The following is a 16102-nucleotide window of genomic DNA, read 5'->3' as shown; positions in this document are numbered from 1 at the left end:
GGAGGGGGATGATGTCATTTTCTCCCCCCCAAAAATAAAAATAATATTTTAACCTAAATTTGAGCCTCTGGGGGTTTGTACCCCACTCCCCGCCCCATCGGCCGGCGCGAAGCGAGCCCCGATATAAGCGTGGCACACGGAAAGCTGCGCTCAGAGCAGCCAGAACGCAGCAGGGGGAGAAAGAACCGGGGTTGGGGTTGAAGTGGGCTGAACCCCCCCCCCCCCCCCCTCGCCCTCCCCCGCCTCCGAAGTGCCCGACCCTCCCTACATCCCCTCTAGGCGTTGGGCTGACGGGGGCCGTGTGTTGCAGGGCGGCGGGCGCGCGGCGCGATGCTGGAGGCCATGGAGGTGCCGAGCCACTCGCGGCAGCTGCTGCTGCAGCTGAACACTCAGCGCACGAAGGGTTTCCTGTGCGACGTGATCATCGTGGTGCAGAACGCACTCTTCCGCGCTCACAAGAACATCCTGGCAGCCAGCAGCGCCTACCTCAAGTCGCTGGTGGTGCACGACAACCTGCTCAACCTGGACCACGAGATGGTGAGCCCCGGCATCTTCCGCCTCATCCTCGATTTCATCTACACCGGGCGTTTGGGTGAATGTGAGCCGGGCGGCGAGCAGAGCTTGGGGGCTGTGCTGGCAGCCGCCAGCTACCTGCAGATCCCCGGTTTGGTGGCACTGTGCAAGAAGAAGCTGAAGCGCAGCGGGAAGTACTGTCACCTGCGTGGGGGGTACGCGCCCTACAAGCTGGGCCGGGGGCTGCGTGCCGCCACGCCGGTCATCCAGGCTTGCTATTCGGGGACGCCGCGACCCGTCGATCTGCAGCCCGTGGAGCCGGCGGCGCCGCTCAACACGCAGTGTGGGGAGCTCTACGCCTCGGCCTCGCAGGGCACCCCGCTGCACCCCCACGGGCTGTGCCCCCCCGAGCGGCACTGCTCGCCGCCGTGCGGCCTCGACCTCTCCAAGAAGAGCCCCACCGGCCCCTCCGCCCAGCTGCTGCCCACCGACCGCCTGCTGCCCGCAGAGCCCCGCGAGCCCTCCTTGCCCCCGCGGCACGACAGCCCCCCGGTGAGCGGGGGGCTCCTGGCCGGCCACCCCGCTGCCTACAAGGACTCGCCACCGGGTGGGGAGCCGGGGGGACACCCCCACGCTACCGACCCGTTCCGCGGCACGCCGCCCTGCACCGAGCCCCCCCTGCCCCGCGGCGATGGGCGCGAGCTGATGTACCGCTGGATGAAGCACGAGCCGCTGGGGCCCTACCTGGACGAAGGGGAGGCGGAGAAGGAGCTGGAGAGGGAGGAAAAAGCCGAATCGCCGCCTGCCGCCCCGCAGCCGCGCTATCCCAGTGTGGAAAGCAACGACCTGGAGCCCGACAACAGCACGAGCGAGGAGACGGGCAGCAGCGAGGGGCCGTCGCCCGGCGATGCGTTGGACCGCTACTGCAACCACCTGGGCTACGAGCCCGAGAGCCTGGGCGACAACCTGTACGTCTGCATCCCCTGCGGGAAGGGCTTCCCCAGCTCCGAGCAGCTCAATGCGCACGTGGAGGCCCACAACGAAGAGGAGCTGTACCACAAAGCGGCGGCCGAGCAGGCCGTGCCCTTCTTGGATAAGGGAGGTGCAGGGCTGGGGGACATCCTGCGGCCGTACCGCTGCTCGTCCTGTGACAAGTCCTACAAGGACCCGGCCACGCTGCGGCAGCACGAGAAGACGCACTGGCTGACGCGGCCCTACCCCTGCACCATCTGCGGGAAGAAGTTCACGCAGCGCGGCACCATGACCCGCCACATGCGCAGCCACCTCGGCCTCAAGCCCTTCGCCTGCGACGCCTGCGGGATGCGCTTCACCCGGCAGTACCGCCTGACCGAGCACATGCGCATCCACTCTGGGGAAAAGCCCTACGAGTGCCAGGTGTGCGGCGGCAAGTTCGCCCAACAGCGCAACCTCATCAGCCACATGAAGATGCACGCGGCCGGCCCCGATGGCAAAGCCAAGCTGGACTTCCCCGACAGCGTCTACGCCATGGCGCGGCTCACCGCCGACCAGCTGGGGCTCAAGCAGGAGAAGGCGGCCGAGCTGCTGTCCCACACCTCGCACTTCCTCAGCGACCCCAAGGCCATGGAGAGCCTCTACCCGTTGGCCAAGTTCACGGCAGAGCACCTGGGGCTGAGCCAGGACAAAGCGGCCGAGGTGTTGGCGCAGGCTCCGCACCTCCACGCCGACGCCGCGCGGACCATAGAGCGCTACTCGCCCCCGTAGCGTCCGCCGGGGGGTGGCCCTGGGGCTCCCCGTGCCTCTCAAGGGCAGGGATGGAGGTGGCAAGGTGCTCGGCCCCGGAGAACTCACTCGGAGCAGGGGGTCCCATGAGAGCTGCCCCGGGCTGGCTGGATGGCGCGTCCTGCCGTGAGCGGTGGGGAGAAGCCGATATTCAGGGACTGACCTCCTGGCTCGCCCCGCTGTGCCGCCAGCCCGAACCCTGAGGCTTCGGAGGACATGAGCCCGCTCCTTACCTCGGGGCTGTCCCCATCTCTGCCCGCCCTGCGGTGGGACCCAATGGAGCTCAGCTCTGCTGTGATGGAACCCAGACTGTGCCGCCATCACTGCCGTGGGGCCGTGAGTAGTTCATCCATCGCGGCCGCAGCGAAGGGCCTCCTCCTCCCCGGGGCTGTGCTGGGAGCTCGGGGACAGACTGATGGAGAGGGCTCACACGGGGTTTTGTTGGGGGTCAGGGATGGTGACCGGGGAAACACGATGCTCCTCAACGTGGAGCAGCACTGAGCTCCCGGCCTCAGCCCTCAGCCGCCAGTGTTTTCGGGAGGTGGGGCAGGGCCTTGTCACAGACTGAGCCCCTGCACCCTGCCCCACAGCGCTCGCCATCAGGGATGCCCGGGGCCCCGTGGGGCAGAGGGACCCCTGGGAGCCGCCGTCCAGTGGGGTGGCTGTGCCCTCGGGCCCACCTCTTTTATTGCCAAAGATCCCCGTCCCCAGCACAGCTGGGTCGGGTCGGGTTTGGGGGAACCTTGGGCCGGGAGTTTATGACAAAGACAAAGCGGTTGGGTTTGTCAGCTATGTGGACGTGGGCAGCGGAGGAACGGGGCCGCGGGAAGGGGCCGGGAGCAGCCCTGGGGAGAGCTGAGCCCCCGGCCCGGGCTGCAATGACAGCGGGTCGAGCCCCCAAGGGGCACCCCTGGCACCGCAGCACCCCTCTCGTGAGCCCTCCCTAAGTCTGGATCCCCACCCAGGCCCACGACCCCTCTGCCTGGGGCTAATGTGAAGCTTCTCCCCTCCCCGTGCCCCTTCCTCTCCTTTGCACACGAGGCCCCGGGGCAGTGACTGTCCCCAGCCTCGCAGCCACTGTGCCTTACCTTGTGCTGGCTGCTCTGCGGCGAGGCCTCGTGCCCCCAAGTGCCTGCTTCCAGCCAGGGATGGGCAGGGGTCACCCAGGTCCCCCCCGGGGCTCACCAGCATCTGGCCAGAGCTGCCACCGGGCATCTGTGCCCATTTTGGGGGCTGAGCACCGGCAGCAGCTGCACCCAAAACACAGCTGGAAACGCCCAGCGGGGTCTGTATCACGTCCGATTTGTACACGGGCTCCTCGCCCTTTTTTCTATAGTCGAAACGGAACAAGCAATAAAGTGACATTAACACACAGAGCCTCGCGTCCTTCTCTGGTGGCCCTGATGTGTGGGGCTGGGATGGGGAGCGGGGACGTACCCTATGGGGCTGCGCTGGGTGGGTGGTGTGGGGCTGTGGGAGAGGAGGGGAGGAGAGGAGCTTTTCTGTTTGCCCAGAGTCCCGTTCATTAACAGGGAAGGTGCAGGACAGCAGGGACACGTCCTGCTGCCGTACGTCCCCACCGCCCCAACTGATAGCGATGCGCCCACAGACGGCAAGCGAGACAACGGGCTGCACAGACAAGTGTTTAATACTAAAAATGATTAAAACCATCTTAACAAAATCACCCGAACGCGGCCACCTCCCCAACAAAGGGCTGGCGCAGGTGGCCCCGGCGCACTCAGCCCGGTGAGACCCCCTCTGTGCTGCCCAGAGAGCCCTGCGAGGGCTGGGCATCCGGCACAGGTGAGAACACATTTCCAATGCACTCAGCTTTGAGAATTCTGCACGCTGCTTACACCCAGAGCTGTGCAGCACGAATTGGGTCCTGGGTGCTCGTGTTAAACCATGGTCACTCCGCGTGTCCTCCTGCAGGTGGCTGCGCTGCTTGGGGTCCTCAAATCTGCACCGTGCAGTTCTGCACTTGCGCTGAGCCCTTTGCCAGGACACGTGTATGGTACAGGTGAGCACAACTGCTGCTTGTCCATGTGCTCCGCTCAGGCCCTGAGCCCTGCTTCGGTCCTCACTGTGGCATGGGTGACAGTGAGCTTCCTGCTTGAACGTGCTCTGTTGCAAACACCAGGTCTGAGCCACCCACGCAGGAAAGGAAAACACTGAGCTCGGTCCTCCTGCATCCTCTGCAGCGCGCCGGTGGGAACCAGAGGTGGCCCTGGGGTCAGTCCTGCTCCGTGCTGATGGGACTGAGGCGTGACAGAGCTTCAGGGATGCCAGTTCATGGGCAAACGCTCCCTCGTGGCTTCTGTATCTGTAGTGCCGGGTGGATGAGGGCTTGGTGGTGGGGACAATGTGATGTGGTGTGGGAGACAGCGGTGTGCTGGAGGGCTTGAGGTGACAAAAGGGGACCCTCACTGCTGGGCTCGGCACCAGGCACTGCCCAGGCTTCACCAGCCCTGTCCCCAGACAGCCTGTCCCGGGCTCCTCGGGGACTCGGAGGGCTTTGCTGACCTCACGCTGAGCCCTGGGCTGAAAATGTGGCTAAAAGTGTCAGTGTGGGAAGCAGGGATAGGGGAAAGAGAGGTGGGAACAGGTAACGTCTGTTGTGGGAAGGGAGCAGAACAGAAAGCAGTTGTGGGGGGAATCAGGGGTGTTCAAAGCCCTCCTCCCCCACAAAGCAGGCAGGGCACACACCTGAAAACAATCCTATGCTGAAGTCTGAAATGAAACTGAAAAAGCAAACCCTGCAGCGGAGAGGACGAGCATCTCTGCAAGCAGCAGACAGCGTTCCCTTCTGTGGGGTGGTAGCGGGGATGGGATGGGGAACCAATGCAGCCTGGGACATGCAGGAGGAACAGGCTGGGCAGGGATGATGGAGAGCATGGGGCACACAGCTGAGGACCTGCCCTTGAAGCCCACAGCATCTCCCAAAGGCTCAGCTCCTGGGGCTGAGCGAGACCAAAGCAATCCCAAAGTCTGCACCGTTGCGTCCCCAATCTCTGCCCTGTACAGCCTACAAACCCGAAGAGACACCGACTCACGACGTGAGCTCTCTGCAACCAAGCAAACCAAGCGAAAGGCCGGCGATCCGGCACGGGGTCAACCAAAGCTTCCCTGCACAGCAGGGCTCTCCAGCTCTGCTCCAGCACCGCCCGAAGGCCACGGGGACACTCAACGTCCCAGCCTCCACGTGAACCATCCACGGCAATGACCTTCCCAGCTCGCCTGCACCCCTCGGGGGGGCCCTTCGCAGCACGGCCATGTGGGGTGGGTTGAAGACGTGGCGTTTATTGTTCATTGTGGGCTGGAAGGCGGTGGCGGTGAGGGCTGCTGCGGAGCCGGTCTCCCACCGCAACACTCTGCGTTACTCACTCAGGGGGCTCTGCTCCCTGCTCGGCCCCCTCAGCCCTCCTGGGCCCATTTGAGGAAGGTGGGGATGTCCCTCACAGGCACGTTGCGGGTCAGCGCTTTGACTCGCAGGTTGCGATCGTCCGTCAGCAGAACCACTTCGCGGAGCAAACGGATGGGATCGTCTGCATGGAAGAACAACAGAGCAGAGTGAATCCCAGAGCTGTGCTGTCATACCATGCTGTCCCCACGCGTGCTCTGCGCCCCAAATCCCCGCAGCCTCCCGGTGCTCCTGGCTCCCTGCTGCCTGCTGAGGTTTCCCACCGTGGCTCGGAGACGACGCCTCATTTCGGAGGCCTTCTGTTATCTCCTTGCTCTGGTTTGGGGACAATCTGTGCGCTCTGCCCATCCCCTGCAGGCGAAACCCCGCTGCCCAAAGCAGGGAGGTGCTCAGCACTGGGAACAGGAGGTGCCTTCGCCTGACCCAGGCCAGGAAGACGGCCCGCGACCCTGGCTCCAGCAGGAAGCTGGTGCTATTATTCTGGCGATCTCATTATAAGATCTAAAACGAACCTTTCGTTCGAGCAGCTTTTGGAGTAGCCACTGCCACCGAGGCGTTTCTGGCTGAGGCTCAGACAGAGCTGAAGGCTGAGAAATAACTGAAGGGATCTTGCCCCCAGATGGATGAGCTGCCCCGCACGCAACACGCCAGGCTGGGGATATGGGAGCCACGCTTACGTGTGTGCGGAGCAGGGGAAGCATATGGGGTATGTGTAAGCAGCTGGGTCCTGTGACCAGAGTACTGTTCCTATGAGCACAGGAAACACAGTGCCTCTGAGCCAGGATTGGAATGGAAAAAACAGAGTTTATGGGAGCCCAACATGGGCCCAGATTGGCCGCGCCAGGAGCAGCAAGCCAAGGGGAAGGGGAGGTTAGCGACAAGCGAACGAGCTGGTGGTGTTGGGGCTGAGGATGGTGAGGAGGTGATGGGAGGAAGGGGAGTGCGGGGCAGCCGTGGGGCAGCTGTGGGAGGGCAGGCCTGGGGCCGAGGGCTGATGAAAGCGGGATTGGAAGGTTTTGTGCGGACACTTTAAGAAATGTGTAACAATAAACATCCTCTGCTCCGAGCTGGTGACGCGCCTCCTTGTTACAAACCAGAGGCTGTCAGCTTGTCAGGCCCCATTCGCCATAATCCACATGATTTCAAAATTCAGCATCATTTGCACATAAACATTTGGTGACGGTTTCTCTGTGAATCTGACAAGTTAAGCTGCTAAGAATTCGCGCTGACAAATGTGGGTTGATTTCTTGGGCAGCTGCTGATCTAATTCCCATCCACACTGCCCTGGCAGCACACTGGGGCTGTCTGGTCCCAGCACATGCTGCCATTGCCAGCAGGGCATCAGGAGGAAAAAGGCTCCAACCAGCAGGCACTGGGGCTTTCAGAAGGAGCCCTTGACCTTCTGCTGCAGCCGTGGCTGTGGCACGCAGTGGCAGGAGATGTCCCTGTATGGGCAGACAGTTGGATCTGCATCTGCTCTTTCCACTCTAGGAGGGTGAAGGGAAAGCAAAAGGCCCTGACACGTGGTTTTATGGCCTCGGTGCATACTCTGGGGGACAGCAACTACTAACAGTTGTGCTGCCAGCACTACAAAGTGGCTCTGTGTGTGTATGGAGGGGTCTTCTCACAGGCTGGGGAGTCCCAGAAGGTGCACGTAGAGGTGAGCATTTGGAAACACAGCAGGATGGGCCACATCCTGGGGCTGCGTGGGGGCAGGAGGTGACACCTTGGTGTTGAAAGAGGCCAAATGCAGAGGTATGGGCTCCAAGAGCCACAAAAAGAGAAATGAGCAGGGTCTGTGGGCTGCAACAGAGAAGGGACAAAGAGGATGTGAGGATGTTCTACCTTTGTTAGAGGGCATGAAATCCTTGGCCTTGTCGTTGCAATAGTGGAGGCAGCAGGACAGAATCAGGTCGTCATTATTTCCCTGGAAGAAAAGCACAATGTTACTGTCAGCAGAAAAAAACACAAACCCTGCAGCCCCATCACCATCATTTCTGCACTGCCCTGGAGATGGTGTTGCAGCTCAGTGGACATCAGGGCTGCTCTGAGCCTGCAAAGGGACAGGTCCCTGGGGAGGCTTCCAGCCCTATAGCGTGCACTGGCAGCGCTGCCTCAGTGCCTCCATCCTCGCAGGGCTGTCATCCCTACCTGCTGGCCAGTGGTGTCTTCACTGCGGAAGGAGATGGACTCCAGCTCGTTGCCTCGGCTGGTCAGAGCCCTCAGGCAGTTGTCACGGCCCTCGAACCTCTCCTCCAGGAACTCGATGGACTTCCTGGCTCTCTCCTGCACTTGGCGGGCATAGCCTGCAGCCCGGTGCTCCATCTCCGGGCCCTTGGCCAGGCCGTCCAGCTCGTTTATCACTTCAAACAGGAAGAGGAGGTACAGTTACTAAGGGACAAGGTGCTCTCGTGACCCGCTGCTGAAACGCACGTGTTGCCAAAGCCTCAGGGCTGGGACACTGGGAGCTGGCTCAGGAAATCTGGGTTCAGCTGCCGCAGCGTCCCTGTGCTCCTGGACTTGGCTACAGGTCTGGAAAAGCTTTGCTGCCTTCCACCTCTGCGTGTCACCTGGCTCAGCCCTGAGAGCATGGGGACCTCTGCCCTGCAGCACTTGCTGAGGGCACTGTGCCCTGTGAAATGCAGCCGTGAGCCCAACCCGAGCACCTTCACGTGCGATTGGGGGGGGGTCAGAAAGCTGATGGGTCTGGGGATCTGGCTATCATGCCTCCTGATCCGTGCCATGCCTCCCTGCTCTGCTCCTTCTCCCAGCCCCCTGGGCTTGCTTTCAGATGCAGAAAGCTGCGTGTGCAAGTAGGGTCACATGCAGAAGCAGGCAGCTCCCGCTCCACCAAGTCCTGGCCCTGTTTTCACACCTGAAGTCGCTGCCCCAGGCTGCCTGCAGGGGAGACACTCTCTTCAACACCTCACCCATCTGGGGCTGATACAGAGTTTGCACATCTGTCCTGACACATGTTGCTGAAGCCGAGCTCGAGCCTGGGATCAGGCAGATTCCCAGCCCGTTTGGTTTCACTGGAGACTGTCAGGGCTCGGAGCCTCCTGTCCGGCTGCCAAGCAGCAGGCACACAGCCTCAGCAGCCCCCCAGGCTGAGCAGTGCCCAAGGGACGCCAGGAGGAACGCACCCTGCAGTGCACCCAGAGCTGCTCTGCGTGTGCGAGCCAAGCGCGGCCAAGGCAGCTCCCAGCGAGGCTGGGCTCATGACAGTTGTGTCCAGATGTGCACACGAGCATCCTCACATGTGTTCGTGCACAGGGATGCGTGTGCACAAGGCTGGGCTGGTGTGCACGTGTGTGCGAGGGAGCCTCTGTGCGCGCAGTGTGTGTTTTAGCCATGGCTTCATTTCTGAAGATTGTTTCCGAGCTTGGAGCCAAGTCCTGAGTTCAAGTGGGAACTATGCATTCCTTGGGGGTTCGAGGAGAGAGCTCGGGGTCTGAGGCCTCTCCCCAGTGCTGTGAATCACTGCCCAGGGAGCCTGCGTGATCGCTCTGTTCCATGGTGAGACTGGCACTCACTGTCTGGGTATTCAAATTAAAGCTGCATGGAGCTGCTTTGCTCTTCGCTCGCTGACTGCTCCTCTTGCTACTGCTTTCAGCGACCTGATGCTGCCATTTCCACACAATGCACGGCTGGGTTAGGGGTGGGGGGAGCCTTGCAAGAACGGAACATCAAACAGGAAAAGCTGGTATTCCCTCCCGAAATCCGCCTTCCTGCTTCCAAACTAAACAGGCTTCAAAGGGGAGGCTTGTTTGTGCTTCTGCACCAGGCCTGGCTTCTCCATGGTGGGGTCAGCCTTAAGGAGCACGGAGCAGGTTAAAGAGCAAGAGAAACAAACGGAACGCGAAGCTGCACGCTTAACCCCTTGCTGCATCCCTGGGATAAGCAGTGAGGAGTGCCCCGTGCTGGGGACAGAGCACAGCTCACACCTGGAACTGGCAATAGGATGTGGCACCATGGCCACTGGCCCCTTGCTTATCCTGGCCAGCCCAGCACCCATTATGCAAGTTCAGTGCGGCAGCACCTGGCCCAGGGAAGGAAATAGGGCTTCCCGCTCTCCTGCAGCTCATGCTTGTGGGAGCACAGAGGAGGCAGGGCCATGGCTCTAGGGAAGGCGCCAGCATTCCCAGGTGTGAGCACACTCCACAGACCCCAGGGCTCTGCCAGCTTCCTTCCCTTTGCTTCCACGTAATGTCCTGCCACTGCCGTGCCAAGCTGCAGAGCTCCCTGACAGCCCTTGTCCAGGGGTCCCATCCCCAGCTCTAAGAGTCCTTCCAGAGCCAGACCCTGCAGGAAGGGCCTGTTGGATGCTGGCTGTTGGGCCAGTGGAGCTAGGAGTCGAAGAGGAAGCCCCACACCTGCTCTGAGGGCAGGCATGAAGTGTGCTGCAGGGCAGGAGATCAGCACGAGAGTACGCCTCGCTGCCTGCAGACTGGAGGTGCCTGTGGGGCTGCAGCTGGGATGAGGGCAGCCTGAGGCATCTGTGAGGCTCAGCCCCACTCCTACCCTGATCTCTTTTACCCTCAAGCTCCCCTCCATGCCAGGTTGGCACTGGGGTGCAGCCGGCCCCAGTGCAGCACCGGCCGGAGGAATGCTACTGCGAGCCCAGCGAGTGATCAAACAATCAGAGCAAAGGCATCTCACCAAATCCTCCCGCCACCCTGGGAGACCACCCAGCAGCACAGCCGTTATCTGCCAGGGTGAGTGTTTACCAATAACGGGAACCAGCTTGCTGTTTTACTGCAAGCTTTATAAGGATAAAAAGAAGGGCTGGGCTTGAGCAGCTCTGAGACGCTGGGACACAGGCCGGCCATTTGCTCAGGCTGCCTAAGCCCCAGCTCTGCTGGGATAAGCTATCTGCTCTGATTGTTTAACAATTCCTCCTCCTTGCTCCTTCCAAAATTCCCTTCAAATCCCATTTAACACCCGTGTGCCTCTCCCAGCCCCTGGCACCCCTAAATGCACCATGGGAAGAGGAGCTCACGCTGGGCAGAAAGCTGTCAGGAAGGGAAAAGCATGGCATGGGGTGAAGGAGCAGCTGGGATGAGACATGGCTCCAACAGGTAAAAGCAACAGGGTTGTGTCCAGCACGCACAGCAAGCACTGGGACCACACAAAAGGGCATGTGGGGCACGAGAATGGGACCTGGCTTAGAGGGTCGAGCCTGCACCGAGGGACAGGGAAGCCCATGCCTGGTGCTTGTGCTACTCACCGATCAGGGGCACCACGAGGATGAACTTCCTGCAGTCCAGCAGCGTTATCAAGCTGCTGAGGTGGTCGATGAAGCCGTTGGTGTCTGGGACCAGGAAGACAGGTCTTATCTCCAGCTCCATCTGCCTCATTTGACTCTGGTCTTTCAGCACAGCCTGGAAGAGAAGGACACGTGATGAGTAAGAAAGACGTCAACCCTGTGACCCGTGGATATTGGGAGCAAAAGATAAGCCTAGTTGGCACACATGCCTCCTGCAGCAAGGACGGTGTGTAGAGGAGGCTGTGTCCATCCCACCTGCACACTGCAAGCACCAGCTCTTGTGGGGACACAGAGGGATGGTGAAAAACTCCAGCAGCACCCTCATAGGAAAACACAGCCCTGCCCAAGCCCTGCAGTGGACTGGTTGTACCAGCCTTGAAAGTGCATTTGTTTCAGGTATTGTCCCATTTAATAGGACTGGCAGTTGCCAAGACTATCTGCACCACCCTGATATAAAACAGCAGGGAGGAAAGGGGTGGATGAAAACATCTCAAGATGACAAGATCAGCAATGAAAACGAGCCAGCTTGGGACACGAGCCATGCCAACAACATCCAAACCATGGGACCCCGAGCAGGAGAGGTGTGTGGGGAGGGGACGCTTGGCTGAGCACCATGCTCTCTGTCCCACCAAGTCCTGCACACGCCGTGTGTTTTCCAACAACATCCAGCTGGGAAACCAGGTGGGTTCCAGCCCTGCAAAGTCCTGGTGCTGTCCTTGACAGAGCCCCACGCATCCACTGGAGACCAGAGGTGCTCACACACATGGGGAGGGTCTGCTGTGTCCTACTAGAAACCCCCCCTGGCTGTACCTGGACCTTTGCACAACGCTATTTGCCAAAATGGGATCAAAAAGCTCATGTGTTACTTTTGATGCTATCGAAGGACTTGGACTCTTCAGTAAGTCACAGGCGTAAAAAACTCAGGATGCTATTCTAGTGCTTCCTCTGCTTAAAAATAGCTTCCCTTGACTCGCTGATGTTTGTTGCCTCTAATAGGAACCGGTCACCCATGGAGCACAGCAGCACTGTATGGAACACATCCACCACGTGAACTCTTGTGAAACAGGGCTTGCACCCGCACGGAACACCCCAGGGCCAGGAGGGGAGCCCAGCCCTGCCCAGCCCTTTCTGCTGAGTCCAGCCCTGTTCTGCCCAGCATTGTGGGGGTGTATCTGACCCCTCTTTTTGTCATGCCAAAATCTCAGAGGCACCCTGGAACAACGAGCTGCATGGGCCAGCAGTGGCCGTGGAAATAAGTGGTTTTAAATCCATTTGCGAGTGTTGTCATCTGCCTTTAAATCAAGCTGCCTTGATGCCGCCACCTCCCACAAGGCAGCAACCAAAGCCTTCCCCACGTGCCTCCCACACATGGGCTCAGAAGGCCACTGAGGGGCAGCTATGGTGGCACCAGCATCCTGGTACAGGGCCACCATCACAGCCCCGCGCTGGGTGCTGCCTCTGCTCATGCCTTTGCCCAACCCAGGCTGGGGCAACGCTAAGCCAGGGGACAAAATTGATGGCATCAACCATGGAGCTTCAGTGGGGTTTGGTGGGGCTCCTCCCCAATGTTTGGGAGCGCAGTGGGGAGGTGCACCAGGCCCTGTCACGGATGGAGCAGCACCCAGTGCAGAACCAGGCTCTGCCACGAGGCGATGGAGAAGAACCCAACGCAGAGACCCAAAGTGACAGAAAGGCAGAGCAAAACCACACCCTGCAGCAGGCAACGACCATTCCAAAGACCAAAGGAGGCCAGTCCCTCACGCTCCCCATCCGGGCTGACCGCGCAGGTGACACCGGCGCTGGGCCCCTCGTGTGTGGCACCGTCCCCGTCGGCGTTCGCAGGCCGTACCCGGCTGATTCCTGGCAGCTGCGAGCGACGCCTGTGCCGGCCGTCACGTCCCATTCCGCTCCTCGGGCCGCCCGGTGAGAGAAGGACACAGGATGCGCCGGGAGTGAAAGAGCGAGGTCGGCGGGGAGCGTGCCAAGTCCCCTCGCACAGCTCCGGGCCGCTCGGGGAGCCAGAGGGAAACTCGCCTTTGCAGAGTTCAGAGGCCGGCAGCGAGATTTATTTTTGTTTGTGTGAGTAAAAGGCTGCAGAAGCCTCTGGCCAAGGGGCTTGGGGGGGAGGGGAGTGGCCTGTGATTCATGCAGACTACGGCTGGCCCCCGGCCAGAGATGAAAGGGAGCCCATGTGCGGGATGGGACGGGGAGCGAGCGCGGCGTTAACCCTTGTGCTGGTTGGTGGGCACGGCCGCTGCCCCACAGCACGGGGATGGGGCTGAGGGTGCAGGATGTTGTGTTATGGCAGTGATTGAGCCGCCCATCCTGCTGTGCCTCAGTTTCCTCCGTGCTGGGAGAGGATATGGGGCTGTGCGGGTGTGGGAGACCCTTGGTGCAGCCTCACCCCATTTCAAGTGCTGTAGGACAGACAGATTTGGTCCCTATTGGGGTTTGGCTCGCTGCACGGCTCCGTGGCGAAGGGACGCTGTGGGGCTGGCACAGCAAGGCACCCACGGGAGCAGCAGCCCGCTGCTCTTCTCAGCACTACCCAGCTTTCCTTTCTCCTCCCATTGCAGGCACCGAATCACGTCCACCCACAGCCCACAGCCCGGCTGCGGTTCCCTGGGCAGGGACTTCTCCCAGGAGCTCTGCAGGAGCCGGAGGTGGCTCCCCCGGCTGCCCCAGCTGGTGGCAGCACTGAGATCACACACTCCCCGCTCGCACAGTCCCAAATTCCCAACTCATCCATCAGCTGGAATCACCTGGGGGATTCCCCGGAAGCCGGCTGCCTGGCCGAGGGATTCAAGTTCGAGAAGGGGACCGCTCCTCACCACGCACAAACCGTGAGGCTGCATTTCCTGCGGTGCCACAGCGGAGCGATGTTCACTGGGAACACAGCACGGGCTTTGCACTGGCTGCCAGACAGACCAGGAGCCGCAGCCCCGCAGGGCTGGGTGCGGGATGGGTCACCCAGGCCGACACCACTGTGCCACCGCCTCTGCTGCCCGAGCCTCAATCCCGCAGCGGGGCAACCTGGCGCTGCTGCCCGCCTGCTCCCCGTGCACTCGGAGGGGGACAAGAGGTGAATTTTCCAGGAGCTGAAAACAATGCCTCCTTCGCATCTCGCTCCAAAGGTTTCCTCCTCCCAAGGTTCGTCCGCAGCAGCGTCTTCCTCAGCAGTGAACGTGCCCCGTGCCTGGTAGCAAGCCGGGGCCGCCGCCGTGGCGGAGCCGCCGTGGGTGGGTGTGCGTCTTCCGCAGCCGGCAGGCACCCGATCCCAGGCAGGTGCGTGTCAGCGCGTGTGCACCGCAGCATTGTTCCTGCGCCAGGAGCAGAGCGTGAATGGGATGCGGCTATATTTAGCGGGTTACTCACAGCACCGCCACAAAGGAGCGGCTGCATCTTAAGGGGGCGGCCGTTCCGTGGGCTCAGAAGGGACAGGAGCGGGGCTATTTTGGGAAGACATGTCATAATTGGCCGCCCGGTTAAGCTGCTTCTGTAATGCTCAGCAAAACAATAGCAGCATCCAGAGGAAGAGCCTGTTATGTTTCAGGTGGGATGTTTTCAACCGTTCAGGAAACTCGACCGCTCCCAGCGCACAGCAGAGGCACAAAGGACAGGGGACACCGAGCGGCGCGGACCGAGGGCCATGCCAAGCGTGGGGGTGGATGGAGGCGCAGGACGTGGCCTCGCTCCACCTGCCTGCCCGGCCTCCCTGCAAGCCCCAGCCAGGCAGCGAAGGGCTGCCCGTTGCAAAGAGGGCTGCAAAAGGCTGAGCTCTAAAGCCATTCTACCCCATCTCATCTGCTCAGTGTGATGTTCCGGAGCTGAGCTCTCTATGCTGGCCCCAGAGGTCACCCCTATTTAACTATTCACTCTGCCTGGACCCATACTTCCCCACCAGTCAAGCCAGAGCAGTGAGGGAAGCACAATAAAGCCTCAATCCGCAGCAATGATCACAGTAATGTCTGTGTTTGGAAGGTACAAGAAGGACAAGTAGGGCTGCCTGGCCAGCACAGAGCCTGGGACAAGCAGTGAGTAGATGGCCCACACTGGTGGCACAGGTGGGCAGCAAGAGGAGGTGAGCACAGTGAAGGGAAGAAAGCAGTGCCCAAAAACCCATCAGAGAGAAGGCAGAAAGAAGCACAGCTCTGCAGGGTGCAGATGAGGCCAACACACCATGCTCCCTATGGGCACACCAAGCCCTGCCAAGGGATGGCACAGGGATGTCAGTGGGAAACTTCAGAGATATCAAAACACTTAGAAAGAAAACAAGTAGCCAAAAGATGGAGGCTTCTCCCTGAACCCTGCACTGCCAGGCTCTGCAGGAGGCTCTGGGGTGCCTGGGCTCTCTGGGTCGTGCCCCCATCAGTGCACACAGATGTGCACGGAGAGCTGAGGGTCCTGGCTGTGCTAACACAGGATCTACAGGACTCCAGTGAATACATGGGACTGCAGCTCATCCCCAGGATAATGAAAGGGGGAACTGGAGAGCAGCCAGTGCGAGAATCCCACAGAGGAGCACGAGCTACAGGATGAAACCTAGAAGGCGGCAGGTCCCAGGAAGCACAAATCCCTCAAGAAAACCAGAGACCCGTGGGTCAAGGCAGGGAGATCCGAGGGGTGCGGCGCAGGGTTGGCTTCAGCCTGGCCTCCCCATCCCAGCTCTGGGCCGCACACATGTTCTGCTGCGGGCTGTTCCCAGCCAGCCGCGGCCTGGCTGACTTTAGCAAAGCCCCCAAGGACTTTTCTCCTCCACCCAAGCTCCGACTGCACCTCAGCTCTCAGCTGTGCAGCCCCCGAAGCTGCCCACACCCTCATGTTGACCTCTCTCTGCCTGCGAGAGGAGGCTCGGGAGGAAGGGAGGAGTGGGCCGGGGAGAAAAGCCCCTGACACATCAGGCAGCCCCCACGTTCCCCGCAGAACGGGCAGCGGCCATCCCGGGGGCCCCGGCACAGCTGGGCCGGGATCTGCATGCACTGCCCTCCCCGAACATGTGCAGTTCCTGTTTGCTGTGTCTGTACAAGGCGGTGGGAAGTGGGGAATTTACTTACACCTCCCGCTTAACAACCCTGGGAGGCTGGAAGGCTTCAGGCCGCTTTAATTTACAGCCCATCTCTCCAATCTCTCACTCATTCGCT

The 16102-nt window shown here is 60.9% G+C and overlaps 2 protein-coding genes across 3 annotated transcripts in view; one reads left to right on the top strand and one right to left on the bottom strand.

The window, feature by feature from the left end:
- The first annotated feature begins 321 nt into the window (after nt 1-321).
- Nucleotides 322-3646, top strand: HIC1 (HIC ZBTB transcriptional repressor 1). The gene has a single exon (XM_042830085.1). It carries the CDS (start codon nt 331-333, stop codon nt 2254-2256), a length of 1926 nt encoding a protein of 641 aa, XP_042686019.1. The 5' UTR covers nt 322-330; the 3' UTR covers nt 2257-3646.
- A 265-nt stretch (nt 3647-3911) lies between these two features.
- Nucleotides 3912-16102, bottom strand: part of SMG6 (SMG6 nonsense mediated mRNA decay factor) — a 90342-nt gene continuing 78151 nt past the window's right edge. For both annotated transcript variants that reach the window (XM_042829920.1, XM_042829921.1), the window contains exons 16-19: nt 10923-11076; nt 7847-8058; nt 7541-7622; nt 3912-5819 (exon numbers count right to left, since the gene is read on the bottom strand). In XM_042829920.1, coding sequence (XP_042685854.1) covers nt 5689-5819; nt 7541-7622; nt 7847-8058; nt 10923-11076 — 579 coding nt within the window. In that variant the 3' untranslated portion in view covers nt 3912-5688. The remainder of the gene's footprint in view (nt 5820-7540; nt 7623-7846; nt 8059-10922; nt 11077-16102) is intronic.

The sequence above is a fragment of the Centrocercus urophasianus genome, unplaced genomic scaffold (assembly GCF_019232065.1).
Source record: "Centrocercus urophasianus isolate 14NV4802_14NV808 unplaced genomic scaffold, USGS_Curo_1.0 seq_33, whole genome shotgun sequence".
NCBI classification, from domain to species: domain Eukaryota; kingdom Metazoa; phylum Chordata; class Aves; order Galliformes; family Phasianidae; genus Centrocercus; species Centrocercus urophasianus.
This window is presented reverse-complemented; position numbering and strand designations above follow the sequence as displayed.

What these genes read in the sequence shown, in the direction of transcription:
- HIC1 (XM_042830085.1), top strand. Translation starts at nt 331, where the DNA reads ATGCTGGAGGCCATGGAGGTGCCGAGCCACTCGCGGCAGCTGCTGCTG.